Source organism: Mauremys reevesii, linkage group 6, assembly GCF_016161935.1.
Source record: "Mauremys reevesii isolate NIE-2019 linkage group 6, ASM1616193v1, whole genome shotgun sequence".
Lineage (NCBI taxonomy): Eukaryota > Metazoa > Chordata > Testudines > Geoemydidae > Mauremys > Mauremys reevesii.
Window position 1 is genome coordinate 47,614,044 of NC_052628.1, and position 24,802 is coordinate 47,638,845.

The 24,802-nt window shown below is 44.7% G+C and overlaps 1 protein-coding gene across 4 annotated transcripts in view; it reads right to left on the reverse strand.

The window, feature by feature from the left end:
* The window catches only part of MCCC2 (methylcrotonoyl-CoA carboxylase 2), an 88,624-nt gene that overhangs the window by 35,750 nt on the left and 28,072 nt on the right, over positions 1–24,802 (reverse strand). For all 4 annotated transcript variants that reach the window (XM_039545319.1, XM_039545321.1, XM_039545318.1 and 1 more), the window contains exons 7-9: positions 16,618–16,731; positions 7,976–8,040; positions 571–670 (exon numbers count right to left, since the gene is read on the reverse strand). In XM_039545319.1, coding sequence (XP_039401253.1) covers positions 571–670; positions 7,976–8,040; positions 16,618–16,731 — 279 coding nt within the window. The remainder of the gene's footprint in view (positions 1–570; positions 671–7,975; positions 8,041–16,617; positions 16,732–24,802) is intronic.

Below are 24,802 nucleotides of genomic sequence, written 5' to 3' on the forward strand. Positions count from 1 at the left end.
TTCAAGAAGGTATTTCAGCATGTACCTGACTTTAAGCATGAGGAGGTCCCACTGAAGTCAATGGGACTGATTCCTCATATGCTTAAAATTAAGTATGTTGTGGAATTGGGTCTACCTTAATTTACAGTTACCCCCAAACCTCTGTTTACTCCTGCATATAGTCCCATCAGTTTCACTGGGACTGCATATAGGAGCACATACTTGCAAGATTAGCCCTTTAGACAGATAACTCTTTGGGACAGGAATCGTGTCTTTTTTCAATGTCAAAAATGTATTTAATGTCAGATATACCAATGCACTATACAAATAATAACGAAAAACTAGATAAACAGGGTGGGTAAGATAGAATCTCTTATTTTGAGCTACACAGAGCTCCTCTTCAGCTCTGTGTTATTCAAAAGCTTTTTTCACCAACAGAAGTTGGTCCAATAAAAGACATTACCTCGCCCACCATGTCTCACTAATATCCTGGGCTCAGCACAGCTATAACACAGCAAAAAAAAGGAAAAATTATACATTTTAATTTAGAAAATGCATTACGTTAAAAAAAAAAATCACACATATACTTACATCTACTTTCTTTTGGTAATTTAAACTCCTCACAACTTTCCTAGCTAGATGAAGTGCATGATTGTCATCCAAAGCATAGTGATCGGTTACACCAGATTTTCTGCACAGATGTTAATATATACATATATATATAAAATATACAGCACACATACACACAAAAAACTGATAAAAATGAAAGTTTTTAAAATACTTTGGCCATGATTTTAAAAATTAGATGCCTAAAACAAGGCTCCCAAATCCATATTTAGGAGCTTAACTTAACATACAGTTTCAATTTTTTTTTTACTATTGTAAAGAAACCACAAAGGTGGCAGACATCATATTTGCACTCGTCTTTTCTTGTATATTTTTGCACCATCCATGTAGTTCCTTACATGGATTTAAAATACAAAGTGTTTCAATATTTAAAATAAAATCTAGTTTGAGCAGCCCAACACTTATGAGTAAGTGAACAATAAAAACCAATGCATGTTGAAGAATGAAGAATTATTAGGGAAGAAAAATTTCAGTACTAAACTTCTAAAAAAAATTAGTTAAAATAGTGAACGAAAATAACTAAAATTATGGGGGAAATCTGACAGCGATTTTAAAATATTATGAATTGCCTTAACAATAACACTTCAATCACCAATAAACTGAAGTACAAATGGAGCTTATTTATTCATTGTATTATAAAGGAATACTTAAAATTTGCTTTCCCCCCCCGCCCCATTCTGAGACCATGAAAGTATATATAGTTATTTCAATTTTGATGGTATAGACTCTTGAAAAAATGTTCTTTTTATCACTGGGCATTTTGATTTAGTGTAAAATAAGCTACAGTTGACCATAAAGGAAAGAATCCTAGAAGGTATAAGATGTATGACCTTTTCCATGATTTAATAACCTAACAACATAAAACAGAGAATGCACAACAGATATGTACCTATAATATGCATGTTATTGCAGTTGATATATAATAACAAAAACTTTATTCCAATATATGATACCCACACTGCCCTGCTTACAACAATAGAATGAATCTGTCATACAAGTTCTTATAATACTACCAATTCCATAATCTCAAAAATGGCAAAATAAAAAATACCAAGTGTTAAATAAAAAACAAATCTTGAATAGCCTATGATAAAGTATTACCAGTAAAATACAACACCACAAAGTCTGGGGATCTGAGGTCAAACATGGTACCTAGAGACTTCCTAGAGTTTCTTTAGTTATTGCATAGCGACACCATTTTCAGTACAATTTCCACTACAATCATTGGATGAGGGCTATGGGCATTAAATGTGTACATTTAAATTACTGAATTGGTAAATTATGGAAGTGGGCTGTCTTCCTCTGAAAAAACAGTTCCACACCTTCTAGTAACTGTTGTTCTTCGAGATGTGTTGTCCATTTCAATCAGGTGTGTGCATGCACATGTGCATGGTAGCCAGAAGATTTTTCCCATAACAGCCTCTGTCGGGTCAGCCTGGGTGCCCCCTGGAGTCGCACCTTCATGGCGCTCAATCTAGAGCCCTGCCGACCCGCCACCCCCTCAGTTCCTTCTTTCTGGCTACTCTGAGAGAGGGGTAGGAGGGTGTTTATTGGAATGGACATGAACAATACATCTACAAGAACAACAGTTACGAGAAGGCGAGTAACAGTTTTTTCTTCAAGTGCTTGTTCATGTCCATTCCAATTAGGTGACTCACAAGCCCGAGTTCAGGAGGTGGGGTTGGAGCCGTCCACTGACTGGTGCACTGTTCTTCCAAAGTCTGTATTGTCTCTGGCCTGCTGGGTGATCGCATAGTGTATCGAGGACCACAGCGCTGCTCTGCAGATTTCCTGGGTGGAAACCTGTGCCAGGAGCACCGTTGAAGAGTCCTGAGCCCTGGTGGAGTGCGCAGTGATCAGAGGAGTGGGCACCTTCACCAGGTTGTAGCACTCACGGATGCGGGACATGATCCATGATGAGATAAGTTGAGAGGAGACAGGAAGACCTTTCAATCTGTTCACCACTTCCACAAATAACTGGACTGTCTTTCAGAATGGCTTAGTTCACTCAATGTAGAAGGTTAGCGCTCTGCGGACATCTAATGAGTGAAGCCTCTGCTCCCTGCTGCTGGAGTGTGCTTTAGGTTAGAACACTGGGAGGAAGATGTCCTGGTTGATGTGAAACTGGGAGAAAACCTTTGGGAGAAACGCCGGGTGAGGCCTGAGCTGAATCTTGTCTTTATAGAACCCGTGTCAGGGGGCTCTGATGTCAGTGCCTTGAGCTCAGACACCCTCCTGGCTGAGGTTATCGCTACCAGAAACACTACCTTGTACGAGAGATAGAGCAGGGAGCACATTGCCAAAGTTTCAAAGGGTGGTCCCATGAGTCTGCAAAGAACCAGCTTGAGGTCCCAAGCTGGGACAGGCTGTCGGACATGCGGGTGTAGCCTGCCGAGACCTTTAAGGAAGTGGCTGACCATAGGGTTAGCAAAGACCAAGTGGCCCTCTGCGCCTGGGTGGAAGGCAGAGAGGGTGGCCAAGTGAATCCTTATTGACGACATGGACAAGATAGTCTAATAGAAATGGCACAGAGGTGAGCGTCGGGGACAACCGGTGCTGCACCGACCAGATTGAAAATCTCTTCCACTTGGCAATGTAGGTGGCTCTCATGGAGGGTTTCCTACTGCCAAGGAGGACTTGTCTAACCTTATCTGAGCAAGAAAGTTCCATTGGGTTCAGCCATGGAGCTTCCACGCCATGAGATGCAGCAACTTGAGGTTCGGGTGTTAGAGACAGCTGTGATCCTGAGTTAGTAAGTCTGGGAAGAGCGGCATGGCGACTGGCGCTTTCACGGACATTTCCAGGAGTGATGTGTACCAGTGCTGGCAGGGCCAGGCTGGAGCTACCAATGTCACTGAAGCTTGTCCCCGCCATATCTTGAGGAGCACTTCGTCAACGAGAGTGATAGGTGGAAACACATCTAGGAGATGGCCTCCCCATGCGAGGAGGAACACGTCCATGATGGAGCCCGGCCTGTGATTCAGGAAGGAGCAAAACCGCTGGCATTTCCTGTTGCGTTGCATGGCGAACAGGTCTATCTTGGGAAGACTGATGGAGGATTGAGGTCGCCGCGTCCCGGTGAAGGGACCACTTGTGGCCATGGAACGACCTGCTGAGATAATCCGCCAACTCGTTCTGTACTCCAGGGAGGTACAATGCTTGCAGATGTATTCAGTGCTCTACAAAGAAGTCCCACAACATGAGGGCTTCCTGGCACAGGGGAGAGGAACATGCACCCACATTTGTTGATATAGGACATTGCCATGGTGTTGTCTGTCATAACTGATACACATCTCCCTATCAAGTGGTCTTGGAAAGTCTGGCACACAAGGCATACCACTCTCAGCTCTCTGACACTGATGTGGAGAGCAAGTTCTGCCTAAGACCAGAGACCTTGTATCCTGAGGTCTCCCAAATGTGCTGCCCAGCCCAAGGCTGACACATCCATCACTAGCGAGAGGGACGGCTGAGGGCTGGTGAAGGGGACCCCTGCACATATTATCTGTGGGCCGAACCACCACAGGAGGGAGTTGAGTACCGTGCAAGGCAGGATTATGATCCTGTCCAAGCTGTCCCGGACTGGCTGATACACTAATGCTAGCCACAATTGAAGAGGTCGAAGTCTGAGTCTGGCATGCCATAGTACATAGGTACAACCCACCAAATGTCCCAGGATTTTCAGGCAATTCCTTGCTGTGGTGGTCAGGAACTGCCTGAGACCTCGTATGATGTCACCAAGGGACTGAAACCTTGCTTCCAGGGGGTATGCCCTGGCTTGAGTCGCGTCAAGTACTGCCCCTATAAACCTCTATCCTCTGAACCAGGGACAGCGTTGATTTTCCCTCATTCAAAAGAAGGTCCAGTTCATCAAACGTCGGCCTTATGAAGTCGACTTGTGCCTCCACTCGAGACCTGGAGTGGCCCTTGATGAGTCAGTCGTCGAGGTACGGGAACACCTGTACCTGCCATCTGCGCAGGAACACAGCCACGACTGCCATGCACTTGGTAAAAACACGAGGCGCCAATGACAGGCTGAACAGGAGGACTGTGAACTGGTAGTGGGTGCTGTTTACCACAAACCTGAGGTATTTTCTGTGGGACAGAGTTTCTGCTATGTGAAAGTCCACGTCCTTCAAGTTGAGGGCGGCATGGATCCTGGATCCAATGAAGGGATGATGGCGGCCAAAGAGACCATGCAGAACTTGAGCTTCTTTACAAATTTGTTGAGTTCTTGCAAGTCTAGTATGGGCCTGAGCCAGTCCTTGGCTTTTGGTATTAGGAAATACAGAGAATAGAAACTTCTGCTCCTGAGGAACCTCTTCCACTGCTCCTAGCGAAAGGAGTGAGTGCACCTCCTGTATAAGGAGTTGCTCATCAGAAGGTCCCTGAAGAGGGACAGGTAAAGGGAGTGGAAGGGCAGGAGGGCACAGAATTCGATGGAGTATCCCCTCTCTACAGTGCGGAGCACCCAGAGGTCCAAAGTGATACAGGACCATGCACAGTAGAAAGGGGACAGTTGGGAGGAAAAGGTAGATCCAGTTTTTGTTCTGGTGTACTATCCTCGACTACACCTTTAAAAGGCCAGTTTGGGGCCAGAAGGTGGTTTGGGTTGGCCACAGCCTTGGCCTAGGGATGGGTGCAGCCTTTTTCTGCCATTCCTATTCCTCCTCCGGGAGCCATCCTGTTGGTAGAACTGTGGAGAAGGTTGAGGCCTGAAAGGTTTCCGCTGCTTGGCAGGAGTGTGTAGGCCCAAGGATTTGAGGGTGGCTTTAGCGTCTTTTAGGCGGCATAGCCTTTTATCGGTCTTCTCTGAAAACAGAGTCATACCCTCAAAGGGGAGGTCCTGTATGGTCTGCTGAGTCTCATACAGGAGACCTGAGACCTGAATCCAGGAGCCCCTTCTCATGACCATCCCTGTAGACATGACTCTCGTCATGGAGGGAAGCTCGGGAGATCAGCTTGCCCTCCTCAACCAAGGCCGAAAACTTGGCATGGGAGTCTAGAGGAAGCAACTCTGCAATTTTGCCATTGCAATAGAGGTATTAAAAGAGTACCGACTGACAATGGCCTGTTGGTTGGAAATATGGAGCTGCAATCCACCCATGGAATAGACCTTCCTCCGAAAAGGTCGAGTTTTTAGCCTCCCTGTTTTTAGGGGAGCGGCTTTGAAAACCTTGCTGCTCGCGCTGGTTAGCAGTATCCACAACAGCGGGTGGGAATAAAGATGTTTATAACCCTTACAGGACACAAAATATCACCGTTCATTATGCTTGACAGTGGGTGACAATGAGGCTGGGGTCTGCAACGGGATTTTGTTGGTGCTTGCGATAGTTTTTATGAGCAGTAGGGCAATATAGGAAGGTCCAGAGGGTGCGAGGATATCCACCATGGGATCAGAGTCCTCTACTACCTCCTCTGCCTTGATGTCCAAACCCTGGGCCACATGGTGTACCAAGTTTTGCAACACCCGATTGTCCTCAGGCACCGGGACTATGGCGGTACCAGCCAGTGCATCATCCAGCAATAATGAGGAGGAAGCCCCAAATAACGACAGCTGCTCCCTGCCATCGGCACCCAATGGATCCCGTGACTCTCGGGGATCCTGTGCAGGAACAGACACGGACGGTGCCGTGCTTGGTCATGGGGCTGTTAGCACCGAACTTGGTGCCGGTGTCAGCATCGGCAGCACCCCTGGTGGTGCCATTAGTGCCGGAGTCGCTGTTGGTACTGCTGGTGGCAATGGAGCCGCTGTTGAGGCCGGTGCTGATGTTGGCGCCGAAGCCATGGTTGGTGCCGAAGCCGGCGACGGTGCTGCAGCCGATGGTGTCAACGTCGGTGGCAGTGGTTCAGTGGCTGGTCGCTCAGCCAGTGGGATAAAGGTGGCCGAAGCCACAGAAGTCGCTGCTGAACGGGACCCTTGGCTTGTTCCCTGGCTCTGGTGAAAGGCCCAGGGAGTCCAGAAGGGCTACTGAGAGGGGTTCTGCCATTGCGGTAGCCAGGACACCGGGTAAACCCATTTGTCCCTCTGCAACCTGGACCTCCTGCTCCTGCTCTTATCGGAACGGTAGGTATCTGACTCTGACTCCAAGGTCTCTGAAAACAAAGACCACAGAGGAGTCGTGCTTCAGGGCACCGAGCGTCGGGAGCTCGGGGACCGACTGGATTCTCTCTCCAGAAGTGTTGGTGCCAGAGGGTGCCATGGAGGAGGAGAGCGCTGGGACATCATCGCTGGCTTCCCTCTTGATTACACCGGAGGTCGGAGCCATCTCTGTGCTAGGGGGCGAGAATGGTGCTGTGAGATGCAGCAATTCTTGAGCTGCTTCGAAAGCCTCCAGTGTCAAGGGGAGTGGCAGTTGCTGGCCAGTAGAGTCCAGCGATCACAATCAGCCCAGACTCAACTGCTTCGCCTGCGCAGGAGTCAATGTGGCCCCGCCCAGGGACCTAGTGCTGTGGCCCAACTGGGGTCTCACAGCCATTCGCTCCTTAGACTTAGCCTGTGGGAAAACGCTCTCTCTCTGGCTTGTTCTTCTTCTGTGGTACTAGTGACTGAGACTGGTGCCTGGCAGATTGGCTGTGGGAGGAGCCGTGCCAGTCTCAGGAGTCATCCTTTTTTCCCCGGGATGATGGTGCCGGGGCACTCTGCGCCAACGTGCTGTGTGTGGGGTCCCCTGACCCGGGGTTTGAGTGGGGGTGAAGAGCTGCCGCCATTAGGAGAACCTTAAGCTGCTGTTCCCTTTCTTTAATAGTTCTGGGAGGGAACTCGCGGCAGATCCTACACCGGTCCTTTTGGTGACCTTACCTTAGGCGCCTTAGACAAGAAGTGTGGGGGTCACTGTTTGGCATGCGCTTAGCGCAGACCTCACACGTTTTGAAACCCGGGGACCATGGCATACCCCAGTTCCGGGGAGTTGGAAGTGGGGGAACCCCCAACTAACTTTAATTATTATACAACTAACTACAGAGAACTAAACATGAAAAAACAGAGATAAAGGCACTTGCTAAGCAAGTGCTATGGGACATTCCAGCTAACCGTCACTGGTGGTAAGAAGGAACTGAAGGGGCGGCGGGTTAGCAGGGCTCTATCTTGAGCACTATGAAGGCACAACTCCAGGGATGCCCAGGCCGACCGGACAGAGGCTGCTATGGGAAAAATCTTCCGGCTACTGTGCATGCGCACACACCTGATTGGAATGGACATGAACAAGCGCTCAAAGAAGAATTAGTTACTGGTCATTGCTGGACTAGGATACTAAACTAGGTGGACCAACCTGCTATAGAAAATCTTTTGATCAGTTCATTTTTAGCCCCATTAAAAACTAAAGGGGGTGTGTGGAAAATGACAAGCCCCAGGGGGGTTTGTTTATTTTACCGGCAGTGAAGATCAGCACCTCCAAGATCCTCCGCTGATACCTCCTCACCAGTTGCCGCTTTAACCTATGGTATATAAACAGCAGAATCAGGGAAAGAGTTTGCACTTACTTCACATGAATGTTTAGAAAAGTTTAGTAATAAAAAAAGTTCCTCTCCAAATGTTTCTTCACTAATTAGACTCAGTCATGTTTCTGCAATATTTTCCCACTATAGTATTTAAAATGTGCTACGGTGATCTTTTTTAAATTACCCAAATTTCATGGAATTCATACCTTCATTATTCAGTATTTACACTTAAGTTCTATATCCACAAAGCAATTTCCTATACTAATGTGTGTGGGTATATGTGTTACCTGACCATTATTTTTTAGATTAAAAATGGTTTACGCTAATAATCTATTGATGAGTAATAACTTTTACAAGGTATGCATTAGGTGATGGTTTTAATCTAGCTACAGATATTCTGCTCTTTGTCACAAAGCTAATAAGTTAATGTCAAATGGGATGCTCTGCTGTATCCATAAACGTTCGAAGTAAGAACCACAAATGTCAGGCTTGCACTCAGTTTCTGGAAGATACCAATGCCAAAATTAAATAATTCCTTCTTCATTAGACAAACCATTTCGCTACTTGCACATGGTACTAGCTTATACATTTTCTGATTCAAAATCTACTCTAATATTCAGTTATTTTCTTGACAAACTTTTACAAATTTCAAATGTTTAATTTAGTTATTCTATTATTAAGCTTAAAACAATCATGCATTATTGAGTCTTGTCTCACACCCAGAAAATAATTTAACAAGAAACCTTTTCTAAAAAGAGCACCTTTATAAAAGAAAACTATCTGAATTAAGTGTGATCTTCCTAAAAATAACTAGAAGGTGTGAAGTAACCTATTACATGAGGAAGACTGTGGTGACACTGGGGATGGACACCTGGCTAGTTCATAAAATGTTTGATAGAATATGTAACTGAAGTTTCACTGGCAGCACACCAAGCTCTGACACCTCATTGGACAAAGACGTAGAGTGTGGGAAGATACTTTCAGTGAAAATAGGAAGATACCTACTAGCTATGAAACTGAAAAGTGGTTTTATTGGTATCACAGATTGAGATTATGACAAGAATCTGCACATTGCCAGAGGACTGATAAGAATTCTGTTATGTGATGGATGGATTTCTTACAGTGCAATGTGCAGGTAACTGATGACTTAACTTTCCAAGAAGTTTTGGTCTTGGGCCCCATGGTCAGGCTATCTTGTAAAAACACTAGATCGTCCTTTGCTTCAGCTGATTTTGCCTTGATGTGTGTTCCTTGTAACACCCACCTAAACCTCAAGTGATATATAGACATGTAGTGAGGCGGCCTGGCTCCTGGCCGCACCTGAGACGGCCGAGCCAGAACAGCCGCCACTGCAGTGGGCGGAGCCACTGCTGCCTGTCCCCACCCCCCGGAAGTCCAGGGGCGGGACAGGAAGTATAAAGGCCCGGCCCCAGCGCTCAGTTGCTGCCCGGCGGCCGGAGAGGACAGACACTCCTGACCGAGCCTTTCCCGAGCCCGGTACCCTGAGGAGGACTGGCCAAGCCTTCCCCGAGCCCGGTACCCTGAGGAGGACTGGCCGAGCCTTCCCCGAGCCCGGTACCCTGAGGAGGACTGGCCAAGCCTTCCCCGAGCCCGGTACCCCGAGGAGCAGTTCGAGCATCCCCCCGACCCGAGTCATAGAATCATAGAATTCAAGATCAGAAGGGACCATTATGATCATCTAGTCTGACCTCCTGCAAGATGCAGGCCACATAAGCCGATCCACCCACTCCTTAAGCAAGCGACCCCTGCCCCATGCTTCGGAGGAAGGCGAAAAACCTCCAGGGCCACTGCCAATCTACCCTGGAGGAAAATTCCTTCCCGACCCCAAATATGGCAGTCAGCTGAACCCCGAGCATGCGGGCAAGACTCTCCAGCCATACCCTCTGGAAAAAGGCTAACAATATCCTATCATTGACCCATTGTACTAATTACCAGTGTGGCACTTAATTGACCTATTGACTAAGCCCGTTATCCTATCATACCATCTCCTCCATAAACTTATCTAGCTTAATCTTAAAGTCATGGAGGTCCTTCGCCCCCACTGTTTCCTTCGGTAGGCTGTTCCAGAATTGCACTCCTCTGATGGTTAGAAACCTTCGTCTAATTTCAAGCCTAAATTTCCTGACTGACAATTTATATCCGTTTGTCCTCGTGTCCACATTAGCACTGAGCTGAAATAATTCCTCTCCTTCCCTGGTATTTATCCCTCTGATATATTTAAAGAGTGCAATCATATCTCCTCTTATCCTTCTTTTGGTTAAGGAAAACAAACCGAGCTCCTCAAGTCTCCTTTCATACGACAGGCTTTCCATTCCTCGGATCATTCTAGTGGCCCTTCTTTGTACCCGTTCCAGTTTCAATTCATCCTTCTTAAACATGGGAGACCAAAACTGCACACAATACTCCAAATGAGGTCTTACCAACGCCTTATATAACGGGACTAGCACCTCCTTATCCCTACTAGAAATACCTCGCCTAATGCATCCCAAGACCGCTAGCCGGCCCTCAGCACGTCGAGGAGCCCATGGTGTGGGACCCAGCGCTGGACACCAGAGATGAGCAGGTACCCTTGGAGGGGGAGATGGAAAGTAGCCCGGGGGTAGCTGACCCCAGTCTGGCTACAGCAGACTTTGAGCCGATGTCGGTGTGTTGCGGTCAGGACCCCACCGACACAGCAGCAGACTAACTGCTGCTGTTAGGGCCCCGGGCTGGGACACAGCGGAGTGGGTGGGCCTGTGCCCCCCCTGCCACCCCACTCACGGGTGGCAGTCTCCCCCTCACACCAGCGCTCAGACATAGAAGTCTGGACTTACCTGCTGTTTGCTCAGCTCCTGCCCGAGGACCTGAGCCCCTGAACTATTGTGGTTGCTCAGCTCCTGCCCGAGGACCTGAGCCCCTGAACTATTGTGGTTGCTCAGCTCCTGCCTGAGGACCTGAGCCCCTGAACTATTGTGGTTGCTCAGCTCCTGCCCGAGGAACTGAGCCCCTGAACTATTGTGGTTGCTCCGCTCCTGCCCGAGGACCTGAGCCCCTGAACTATTGTGGTTGCTCCGCTCCTGCCCGAGGAACTGAGCCCCTGAACTATTGTGGTTGCTCAGCTCCTGACTGAGGACCTGAGCCCCTGAACTATTGTGGTTGCTCAGCTCCTGACTGAGGACCTGAGCCCCTTGAACTACTGTTGGTTGCCCCGCCCTGACCTAGGGCTGGGCTTCACTAACTGTTTGTTTTGCTCAGCTCCTGCCTGAGGACCTGAGCCCTGAACTACTGTGTGGTGGCTCAGCTCCTGCCTGAGGACTTGAGCCCTTGAACTACTGCTTGTTGCCCCGCCCTGCCTAGGGCTAGGACTTTACTGACTCTGTTTGCTCAGCCCCTGCCTGAGGGTCTGAACCTAGAACTGCTGTCTGTTGCCCCGCCCTGACTGAGGGCTTGGGCTTAAATTACTGTTTATTTTTGCTCAGCCCCTGCCTGAGGGTCTGAGCGCCTTGAACCACTGTTTGTTGCCCCGCCCTGACTGAGGGCTTGGGCTTCACTGACTGTTTATTTTGCTCAGCCCCTGCCTGAGGGTCTGAGCCCTTGGACTATTGTTTGTTGCCCGCACTGACATAGGACTTGGACCTTCGGAGACTGAACTACTGATTTAGGCCGTGTAGTGAGGCGGTCTGGCTCCCGGCCGCACCTGAGACGGCCGAGTCCCCACACCGGACTCTTAAAAGACATCATCTGTGAATTTCCGCTGAGATGCTAGGAGGGAGTTTATCACCTTCTTAGAATGTGTGACTCTACTTCTTTCCTTTCAGCTTCCCAGCTGATGAGTTAGGCAGCACTGGATTTTGGTTCAGAAAAAATCCCTGTATCACATTTGGGGTGCAATTTAGACCAGTAAGGGGTTGTGTCAGCACCTGCTATGAAACCTGGGGTGCCTCACAATGCTTTGATGCTGTAGCTCTCAACCTGAGCTCCTCACAAACAGCATGCAGGCCATACCCTAAGTGTCTGCATATAGCTGCAGCCTGCCAGCAACACTGACCTCAGCAGCCTTGGGTACTACCTGCAGGGTGACCCAACATACCCCCTGTCCCGAATTGTCCCCCAAAATGTGTTTTCTGCCCTGTCCAGCCCCTTCCTGGACAGTCCTGATATTGTAGGTCCATTGCTCCTGTAAGGGAACAATATCCAATAGTTTGCTAATTTAAAGTTTGAATGCAAAACTGGATTAGTTTGATTAAAGAATAAACCAAGTTTATTTAACTACAAAGAGATTTTAAGTGACTACAAGTACAAGGCATTAAAGTCAGAAATGATTACAAGATAAAATGCTTTCTAGTGCTAAAACTTAAACTAGACTTGGTTCAAGATCAATTACCACATGCTCACAGCAACAGGACTGAACAAATTTCAGGTCAGGATCTCTCCCAAAGTCAAATGGCTACTTCCTTTGTCTTCTTAGGTGAGAAAGAAAGAGAGAGAGATATACCTTGAGGTGGTTTTGCCCCTCCCTTTATAGTCCAGCTTTGAAATGTATTTTCCTGAGGGTTACCTCTAAGAAAGGGTGAAAGAGGTTCTATGCTGTTTGCTAAAATATAGATCGATCTGTTACTGTGACGAGAAGGTTGTCAGATAAGATTAGACTTTCACTTGAAGGGAGGGATCATATGGCATTTGTGAATAAATCATGTAGAATTTATGAGTCCAAAAAAGGAGTGTTCTGTATTGAAAGTACTTCTTACTGTAGCAAAAACTAAAGTATTTTCTGGGCGACTCTCCCCATTCATATTTTCAGTAGCTCTCCAGGAGGCTTAATTCTGGGAAGCTTAGCTGAGAGTCTGAGCTATCTCATCGAAAGCCCCAGCTTTACAAAGTTCTCCTCTTTAGAGGATCTAAAGGGCAGAATCTCACAGGAGAGGTTTTAAGACTTTACGCTGCCCCTTTTGGGGGCAATTTCCTTCACCAGTCCCTGGGCCAAACCCTGTGAGGGGACGAGCATGTTACCAGGAAGACTGAAAAGAGAGCCTGCAGACAAATATCTTGTACGTCTCCCTATGGAGAATCTTTGACCCAGATCCTCAAAGGTGTTTAGGCTCCTAACCTCTACTGATTTCAATAAGTTAGGAGCCTTAATACCTTTGAGGACCTGAGCCTTTATGGTCTTCTATAGGACCCCTGGAGGCTGGAAGGGGAAAGGAGGTAGGTCCATCTCCTAGGGAAGGAGATCTGAATCATTTAGCCCCATGCTCCCTACTGCTGGGTCTGGACTGACTGGGGACCATCCGCACAGAATGAGAAGTGAGCCAGAGTCACTGGTGACAAATGACGCATCAGTATCAGAAAGGCCCCATCGTGGCAGTGGAGGCCTTGCAGGTAAAATGGTTTGTGGGAAGGGGGGGTGCTTATGACCTTCTCAACCATCTGATCACAGACCTTGCCGGCGCTGGCTGTGGGCAGGAATCTTTTACTCCTGGTTGCTGTGGGGGACCTTGCCTTCCCCAAAATTCAGGAGGGCTCCGAAAATCAGACACCTGTCTCTATACCACTGTTTCTGGCGTGATCTCAGTAAAAGGACATTCCCTGTAACCTGCTTGACTCTTGCCATGGACCTTGCTCATTCTCTGGCTGGGAGCCTGGTTCCCTGCAGCCTGCCTGTCTTGTCATCGACCTCACCCACACGCCGGCTGGGGGTTGGTATCTCTGTGGCCCGCTTGACCATCTCAGCATGTACCTTGCACACACCAGCCGGGAGCAGGTCTCCCTACAACCCATTTGCTCTTTGTGAATGGGAGGGGAGGGAAAGTGCTGTCCTTCAAATCCTCCTCAGAAAGCCAAAAGATTCACATTTTTAGTTTCTCAATTTTGAGATGACGACCCTCAAAGTCAAAAAAGAAACAGAGAGAATTAGTTAAAAGTATTTTACAAATCTTGTCAAAGGTCCACTCCAAAGAGAGACTTAGAGTCTGCCATGTATGCTGCTCAGAGGCAGAGAATTCTGGACAGTTCTTTCTGAGGGGTAGTCCTCAACCTAGGCTCAGAGCAAAGATTTGGTGTGCCCCAGTTGCCATGGAGACGGAGAACAGCCCACTGTGCAGACCATCTGACATAGAAGGGGCTGAGAATAATCTAAAACTTAATGTTTTAAGGAAGTGTTTAGTTCATTTAGGTATTTATACTTATACTGATCATTATGGAAAGCTAGAGTGTGAAAAAAGAAAATAAAAGATTTTGGACCTGAATTTTATATATTATAATGTAATTGTTAATTCAATACAAACATAGAAATTGCCATCAAAAAGTGATCCATGTAGTCCAAAATCTTGTCTCTGACAGTGGTCAGTGCCAGACGCATCAAAGGAAGATGCAACAAACCTCACAGTAGATAGTTATGGAATAACCTGACAATAAGAGAAGCTTCTTGATCACTTCCATTAAACAGTGATCAAGAAGCTTATGCCCTGAAGTAATTTATCCTTCCTAATATAATTATGGATGTTATCTCTAGACACATAAATGTCTAATTCTTTTTAATCCCACTAAGCTTTTTCCCTCAATAAAAGGTTACATGGAGTATCTGGAAAGAATCATCAGGTCTTGCTGACATTTCTGTTTTCAAGTAACATGTCTGTTCACATTTATGCCATTGTCCACAAGAAAATCCCAATCATCTTTCTAATTAAGACAGATAAAATAAGTGTCCATAAAAATCCTTAATTTGAGGAAAATTCTCAGTTTACATATAATCAATAAGATACCATTCTGGTGAACAGGATTAACACAAGGTAGAAAAAGGAAAAAAAGACTGGATTAACGCATTTTAAATGACATAATTAGTGCCTGAGAAATTCTAAAAGGAAATGAACAACAAATCAATTAGCACTAAATGGCACAGTTTTGTCATTCAGGACTTGTTATTGATTATTACATTTGTTTATGCTGATTACTTTGTTCTTTTCTTCAAACTGGAAAATCTCCACTGAAATAAAAACACAGAAAATACTTTCCCAGGCTAAACATCAACATGATTTTGTGCTTCATTTCCCTCCCACCCACACATTTCAATTATGTTTGTGCTGACAGGTTTGGAAAGAATTGTTAATGTTCAGCAACTATCAAGTTCACAAAGAACTATGTTTAATAACTATATATGCATATTTTTGAACCCCACAGGAGTTATAAACTTACCCATAAATGGAGTCAAGTAAATTTACAAAATGCTGAAATACCTGATTAATAGGACTAAATAAAACTAAGGTGAAGAGAATGGCTTCAAATGTCAGGGTGGACAGTGGGAATAAGAACAATGCCATTCAAATAAACATAGAATGTGAAAAAATGGCCAGTAGCAGTAATTTTGCACTGGCAGGAGAAAAGTTATGGAATCATGCACAACTGATTGGTGAAAAATTTTCATTAAAAAAAATAAATCTTGTTTCCATCTAGCTATACTTAGAAATGATATTGCTATATGTTCCCTGTGACCTAACTGGTTGACACAAGCAAACTCCCTCACCAGAGTCCTCCATCGCTGTATCCCTAGGAATTGGGTAGTGTGATGTAATCAGCAAAGGAGTTAACACCTGATTTCCCCATTTATACAAGCACTTTTAAGATATATTTGGTGTCTACTAATTTTAGGCAACTGTAGCCCCTCAGACTGTTCCCAAAACACTCCACCATCTCGCAGTAAAGCATAGTGCTGCATCACATCACTGCGTTTAACAATATAGTTTATTGTGGAATAAACTATTCCAGAATCATTAATGTGCTTTGTGAGCACGCAAATTATTCCAGAATGAAGTCACTTTTATTCTGAAATACAGCATCCAAATGGAATACCTATTCTGCTCAACTTCCCCACATAGACAAGCCCTTAGTTCTAAAAGGTCCTACACATTAAATCCTGGCCCCCTTGAAGTTAATGGCAAAAGTCCCACCGACTTTGATGGGGACAAGATTTTATCTATTGTTTTTAGCATGTCATCTATTTCCAGTGCTTCTTGTAAAGTGGGGAGTCTACCTAATTCCTTATTTAATTAATTGTATTCTATTGATTTTTTAACAGTTAACATTCAGCAAATACCACATCTTAACTTTTTTTCTAAATTGCATCCTGTAGTTAATTTAAAGTAGAATTGCCTGCCTAAGCCTTGGCCTACACTTAAAATTTATACCAGCAAAACTATGTCAGTTAGGGGTGTGATTTTTTTTATTTTTTGTTTTATTTAACCAACATTGCTATGCCAGTATAAGCCCTAGAGTAGATGCAATTATACTGGCAAAAAGCGCTTTTGCCAGGATAGTTTGCTTCTCTCTCATGAAAAGCTTAATGTGATCTCATTAATACACTTGTTATACGGCTACTGCAGTCAAGTATATGAGAAAGAAAAGGTTTGTTTTTAAATTTTTAAAAGTCAAAAGTAATCTTAATAATTAATAGTTACTCATTTCTTGGAGCAAAACAGGTCATAGAGAAAGGCTGAGTTACTTGTAGAGCTGTACAATTTTCAGACACGCAAAGGCAGAAATTGTTTTAAATTATGTTGCTAAAAAGATGTATCTACTTACCAATGGAGGTCCTCCCAAGAAAATTGTTCCCTGCTTGCCAACTATTATACTTTCATCAGCCATTGCAGGTACATATGCTCCTCCTGCTGTACAGGATCCCATTACCACTGCTATCTGAAGGAAAAACAGCAATATATATTATCAAATCAGTCTAAGCTCTTTGAAATTCAAAGGCACCTGTACACTAATCTCTATTGTGCAGATTCTGTCAAAGGCTCACTAGAAGTGACATGAGATCACTAACGTCTATGCAGACAGATAAGACCTTTTTCTGTTTTTTTTGTTGTTGGTGGTGGTGGTGGTTTTTTTTTAGCATTTCTTTGGAAACTACATGGAATCTCTGTAGGTATGTTTCTTACCCACATAGTCCTAGCATCTGAGGGCTTCCCCATTAAACCAAATCCTCAGCTGGTGAAAATCGGCATAGCTTCACTGAAGTCAAAAGCTGAGATCAGCTGATATACACAAGCACAAAGTCCCTAGGTTTAAGTGTCTGAGGACTGACAGCAAGACATTTTCAGAGGAGGTGCCTCATTTTCAGTGGGAATTAATTTGCTCCTCCAAAGGGTCTACCAACAAAGCCTACGTTCGTTGACCTTAGTAATAAAACATAAAGCACACCTCTTTTCTCAGGCTTTTGCCTGATATGGTATTGGTGTCATGTTTATTTCTAATGGTGAGGTAAAGTCTAGTTATTATTACACCACACACCGTTAATTTAGTGGCATTTTTAAAAGAACTGGCTTTTTCCCAGATACGACGGTGAGGGGTGGATTGTTATAAATTCAAAACCAAATTTATATATATATAAAAAAAACCAACGTAGCAGCCTGTGATACTAGAGTGAAATTTTCTCTCAGCTCCAGTTTCAAGGATTCACAAGAAAGTAAATCCTTTCAAGGCACACTGATGCAGGCACAGAAATGCCAGGCAGTGCAAAGCATACCATTGTCTAATGTATTATTATTTGCTCTCACACCTACTGAAAATACAGTCTGAACCACAAAAAGAGATTGGGATAATATTAATAAAAAGTGAAAACACACAATCTTCCACTGTTACACATTGGCAATAACTTAATGGCTGCTATCAGCAGTGAATTACGGTTTCCTGGGGCCCCTGGTCAGAGCAAGTAGCAGGGGCCCCTCGCAACCCATTCCACCAGTGGTCCCGCCCCTGTTCTGCCCCCCTGCCTGTGGCCCCGCCCACAGCCCCATCTGTTTCTGTCCCTTCCCCGGGGCTCCGCCCCATTCCACCCAGGGTCCCCCCCCCTTACAGTCCCCCCACCTGCAGCCCCGCAACTTGTTTGCTACTTTCTGGCCCCCACTACCCCCCACTGCAGCCCCAAGATCAGAGAAGCTCTGTCCCCCTGCCACAGCCCTAGCAGGGTGTGAGAGCTCCCTCAGCCCTGAGGCAGCAACAGGTAGCAAGAGCTCCCCTAGTCCCCGAGCCACAGCAGGGGTCCTCGTGCTGGGGCTTCCCCTGCCACCTCACCACCACCACCACCACGGCGCTTCTGCAAGGGACCAGGCTCAGGACAAATTTTTATTTTTCTGCCAGAGAACGGGGTCAGACACAGGGGCTTCCCCTGCCGTCCGCTGGCTTCTGTCTGGGATGGGGGGCACTGGGGGCTTCCCCTGCTTCCCCCCCAGCTTCTGCCAGGGAGTGCATTTGGGGGGAGTGGGGGCTGGCCTGCCTGGCACTGCTGTCAGGAAGTGAAGCTGGGGGGAGCATGGGGGCTTCCTCCACCCTGCCCACCTGGCACGGGCCCTGTAGCTAATCTGCCACTGGTTGCTATTAAAAAGCAAATGCACTCTTCAAAAACAGATGGTCGGGGACTTCACCTGCACCTGAAACAGGACTGAATGATGCCATTACACCTCCTAGCATGGAGTCAAAAGGAGCTTTTTCAGCAGTTGGCATCTTGTGCACCAAATTACACCCAGGACAGAGTGATGAATCAATACGACTTTCTCTTACACATTTTATCAGACGTCATCAGGTATCCACAAGCCTAATGGATGACTCCTTAAGAGTACCACTTATGATGATCGCTCCCTTCTGCCCATATCTCCCCCCCGCCCCGCCCCCGGGGCTTTTTTTTTTTATTTTGCAAAATGACAAATTTTATTTTTTATGATGATGTTGTGTTTGATATACAAGTTGTGTTAATCATTTTTCAATATAAATATGGGATTTCAAAATTCTGGGATCCAAAGTAAAACAGATCTCCAAATCGCTAGACTACAGAGCTAGTTAACTGATTGCATTCCTTTGTAGAATCTCATGGAACCTTCCAGACGATCTGAGAACTACATTTTCCTCAAATCTCCTAGAATGTCGTCAGTCATGCCCTCACAGGTATATAAGGGGCGGGGGCATCGCCACTCAGTTAGTGAGATATAAGAACAAACTCAAGTGAAGTGAAGTGAGAGCCTAGCAGCAATATTGCAAACCTTGTTTTATTGTATTACTGTGAAAGTGTACTTGTATTTTAAGACTTGAAGAATGTAAGCAGTGATTAATAAAGAAAATATTTAAATGAGATGCCAGAGATATCTATCGAACCCCTATCTACGCAACAACATGAAAGAAATACTGTTACTTTTTTTGCCATGCTTACCATATAATATTTGATGACTTTCCAAGACTGCAGAACATAGACTTTTGCTCTCCCTAATACTGTCTGTCTTCCCCTAAAGAAAATAAAAGATGCCTTCAGGAGCTCAGTGTAGGAAGTGAAAAGCTCAACTGCAATCTAGTTTGTTTGCAGCAAGGGGCAAATTTGATCGGAAAACATCTGAAACAGAACACAGACCAGGCTGAACATATCACTAATTTCCTCAGTGTGGTAGAGCTCCTTGAGAAATACGATGTCATGTGTGAGCACCTATGTCAAATAGTTTGTAAAGAAGCTATGGACCATTACTGCAAGAAAACAATTCAAATCTAATTGATTGACCTTATGTTATCAAGCACCTTCCTTGCCATAAGGTCAGTGGACAATTCTACTGGAAAAGGCTTAATAGAATTATTTATAAACATTTTGAATGAAAACAAAATAAAAGCTACAGCCAAGGCTACAACAACAGTGTGAACATGAAGGGAAGAAACAGTGGTATCCAGGCAAGAATTCTTGTGCTGAATCCAAGAGCTTTCTTCATGTATTGTGGCTGCCATTCCCCCAACCTGGTTGTGTCAAATGCATCTTCTTTAGATTCAGTATCTCTCTTCAGATTACTACTAAGGATATATGTCCTGTTTTCAGCATCAACTATCAGGTGAAAGAGCCTCATGGACAATATTACAAATATGACCGCAAAGCAACTAAGGGCTAGTCTACACTTACCAGCCGGGTCGACACGGTGAGTTTGACTTCTCGGAGTTCGAACTATCGCGTCTAATCTGGACGCGATAGTTCGAACTCCGGAAGCGCCGCGGTCGACTCCAGTACTCCACCACTGCAAAAGGCGGTGGCAGAGTCGACCTTGGAGCCGCGGACTTCGATTCCGCGGCGTCTGGACGGGTGAGTAGTTCGAACTAGGGTACTTCGAATTCAGCTACGCTATTCACGTAGCTGAACTTGCGTACCCTAGTTCGACCCCCGCCCTTAGTGTAGACCTGCCCTAAGAGATACTTGCTGGGAAAGCTGCATTGACAACATAAGGCCAGTGAGCTACCGAGTGACTGAGGTTTATGATGCCCTGATGAAACTGGCGCAATCGCCAGGCCAGAATCTGACACAAGGTGCAAAGCCTGGCAAACCAGATCACTGACTTCAAATTCCTAGTCTCAGTGTGATTTGGCACAATATCTTGTTACAGGAAACATTGTAAGCAAGGCATTACAAACTCAGCCGATGGACATTGAGACTGCTACTATGAGGAGAAGCTGCCTTGATTTCGTTGTGGCCTACAGAGACCATAGATTTGAAGATGCCATAACTGCTGCGAAAGAAATGGCAGAAAACTTAGGAGTTGAGCCTGTCTTCAAGGAAACTCGTATTCATTGGAAGAAGAGACAGTTTGGTTCAAGGGCAAAGATGAGGTATTGGGAAGCTAAGAAGAAAAATTCAAGAGGGAGCTTTTTTTTGCTCACTCATTGACACTGCTCGAGTGCCCATCGTAGAAAGTTTCGGACAAATGAAGCAGCACAAAAAGACCTAGGGGTTTTGTATGACCTTAGTAAGCTTTCAGCATACAGAAAAATACTCTTTAGCAATTGTACAGACCTTCACCAGACACTGACACCTGGGGAATCTTCAGATGTCATTGATAAAGACCTCTATATCAAATTGGACAACATCCATCACATTGCCACATGGCAAGCACTCTCCTCTCCAAGTTCTCCAATTCATTCATCATGCAGAGCTGAAGGACACTTTTCCTGATCCACTTTTCCTGGATAGCTTTGAGGATTCTTCTCATGCTGCTGGTCACAGTTAAAAATGCCATTGGTCAGTCTTTGGATCTCTCCGAAAGACTTCAGTTTGAGAGAGCAAAGGTGAGAAAAGCAACCTTTTGAACTTAAGGATTAGGGTTAACATTCTAAGGTTGTCACCTATTGTAACACCATTTAATACTGGTCCACCCAATGTTGGTGTATAGTTCAATTTCTTGATGTTAGTACATTTCAGTTATTCTTAAAATTCAAGTTTCTATAAGCTTAGAGGAAACAATTTTTTTATTTGCTTATATATGGCATGAATAAACACAGATTTACAGATCCTAGCGTGCAAATTTGTTGTTTTATAAGACAGGGATAACTCATGCATGCAAATCATGCATCAAAGTCATGAAATGGGCTACAAATTGCAATAAAAAATAAGGTAGTCAAAAGTTTAACAAATGGAGGGAGTGCTGAAGATGCTCCTCACCTGAGACACCATTTGGTCTAGGGCTGGCCCTGATCATAGTAGAACCTTCTACACTTAAAAATCTATGAATCTAGAAAGAGAAGCATTTGCGTTCTACTGTGACACCAGCGTTATAGAAAGCGAAGGCAATACGTGAGCTAAAAAGTTGTTTTTGAGAATGCTCTTTCTTGCCCAAGAGAAACAGTTTTGTCTATCTAACCACAGTAAATTGAGAGAGAACCACCAGTTTAGTCAGTCAAAGTGCTTTGTTAGGAAATTTTAAAGTATATTATTTCACAACTGCTTTTTGTCTAAATGGGGAAAAAACAAGGCTGCTGAAAGTAGCACTCACAGTGGAAAACATGTTCAAAAATAAATTCTATCTTAATTAGTAACGGCGTATAATCAAGGTTGGCACCCACTCTAGATTCATTTCAGTCAAAGAGAAATAAGAATAGTCAAGTAGAATAAGATTCTTTTCTAGTGTTGCCAAATTAGATTAAACTCCAGTTGCAGCAACAGTCTGATTTTCTGCAGAACACAACTTTTTAGTATTGACGTTGTCAACAATGGACAGCAAGCCAAGAACAATGATCTCCCATGTCAAAATGATTAACAGATAGAAAAAAAATAATCTAGCACCGCATTTTCTCAATACAAGTCTAAGAAAACATCTTGTCAGACAAGGAAGATAATCTAAGTCACTGCTATGCATTAATAGATTTTCAAAACACAAATAGCTGCCCTTGGAAATAAGGATTAAAAACAAAAACTTTCAGGGAAAGCAAAGAGATCTTGATTGAGAATCTAAAACAAGCCTTAAGTAATAAGAGCTATAGTAAAAATGTTTTCCACTTTTCTTTTCCTCTGTAAATGCTTTCAGAAAACTACCACCATTGCCATATTAAACTGAGGGATAGATATGTTTTGACCAAAAGTAATTTCTTTCCTGCAGTCAGTGTTTTGCTTATATAAAACCCAATATATTTCCTCTATTTTGATGCCATATAATGGTCAAATGATGAAACTATAGCACTATAAATGTATTATATTTTGAATGTGTTTAAGTGTTAGACATTTGATTACTTCAGAGTATTAAGGAAAATACTGAACATGATTTTTAAAAAAATGCTTTAAAAGCAGGGACCCTGCTTAAAAAAAATCAAGATTTCTCCAGCTCTGTTTTTCTTGTTTTGAACTTTCCCATTTTGAGTCACTATCTTCAGACTACAATCCCTCTGCTGGATAATGACTGGAGTCACTTTGGTGCTAATTATCTAGGCTTCTACTGATTGAGGTCTGGTCTACACTTACAACTTAAATCGACATAGCTTTAACACTCAGGTGTGTGAAAGATCCACACCCCTGAGCACCTAACGCCTGATGAAGAAGCAAGTAGGGCAATGGAAGAATGCTTCATGAGGAGGTGGAGTTCCTACAGCGACGAAAAAACTCCTTCCATTGCCATAGTCTGTGTCTACATTATGGCATTACCGTGTCATAGCTATGTCACTATAGTACCTGTCGTGTACACACTGCTTAATACAAAGTACTCCATCTACACAGGACGGAACCACTTCCACAGCATTCTCAGTCTCCCACCTGGCTGCTGACTCTTTCTATGCTCCCTAAAGCTTTCTAGTCTCTTTCAAGAACTACAAGGAACCCATGAGTGAGAATAAAGTTAGTTAAAACTCCTTCCAAACAAATCACTCACTGATTCAGCACCATAGCAATGTAACTATCTGTTGACTCATGTTATTCCACTGAACTGGTGGGACACCAATTATACCTAGCAGAAAAGGGTGCCAGAGGCTGCCTCTGACCTGTTTTCCATAGAGGAGGCATTCAGTAACAAGCATATGTAGGAGTACTGGGGAAGAATAAAGCTAAAATAGTAGAAAGCAGAACTTACTAAAATCAATCCTAGCAGTTGGCAACATTCCTCAATATGTCATGGTAGAGCTGAATGAGATCTTCCAAGTTCAGTTTGAAATGGGTTCACAAGAGAATAGTGTGATTCATAATTTCCCCCTCTAATAATATGTGAGAATTGTTTCACATAGGTTCTCAGACCATGAAGTTAAAAACAAGAATTAAATTTAAATGAATCCAATTTTTCCTATCTATGGTCTAATTTCATTGTAAATCATAGCCAAGGTTCAGGTTCATCAGCTTTGTGCCCACTCGCATGCCTGCTGGAACTGAAGGCTAGACTAGGCCTCATCTTCAATAAGAGAAGAACTTACTATTCTCAAGGAAATTGATTTCCCTTTGTAAAACTGGAATAAAGTTTTTTTTATTTTATCATAATAAAAAAAGACACTGACTGCTAAGCAGAGAAAATAGCAAATGTAACATTGTACTTTTGGCCGCTTCCTGACACCGGCCAAAAGGAAATGTTCTTTTCCAACTTCCCCACCTGGATCAGAACAGTCAGTCAGTCAGTCTCTCTCTGTATCTCTCTCTCAGGGTACGTCTACACTACGGGATTATTCCGATTTTACATAAACCGGTTTAGTAAAACAGATTGTATAAAATCGAGTGCACGCGGCCACACTAAGCACATTAATTCGGTGGTGTGCATCCACAGTCCGAGGCTAGCGTCGATTTCTGGAGCGTTGCACTGTGGGTAGCTATTCCGTAGCTATCCCATAGTTCCCGCAGTCTCCCCCGCCCCTTGGAATTCTGGGTTGAGATCCCAGTGCCTGATGGGGCAAAAATCATTGTCGCGGGTGGTTCTGGGTAAATGTCATCAGTCACTCCTTCCTCTGGGAAAGCAATGGCAGAGAATCATTTTGCGCCCTTTTTCCCTGGATTGCCCTGGCAGACGCCATTAGCATGGCAACCACAGAGCCTGTTTTGCCTTTTGTCACTGTCACCGTATGTGTACTAGATGCCGCTGACAGAGGCGATTCAGCAGCGCTACACAGCAGCATTCATTTGCTTTTGCATGATAGCAGAGATGGTTATCAGCCATTCTGTACCATCTACCATGCCATTGTAAACTGGCAATGAGATGACGGTTACCAGCCCTTTTGTGCTGTACCATCTGCTGCTGTCATAGGTGCCCCTGGCTGAGATCAGCCGGGGGCGCAAAAGACAAAAATGGGAATGACTTCCTGAGTCAATCCCTCCTTTATGGTATCTAAAAATAGAATCAGTCCTGCCTAGAATATGGGGCAAGTGTACTAGAGAACCAGTGTATCAGAGAACCAGAGAGCACAGCCGCTCCGTGTCAGATCCCGCAGAAATGATGAGCTGCATGCCATTCACAGGGGGTGCCCCTGCAACAACCCCACCGGTTGATTCCCTCCTCCCCCAGCCTTC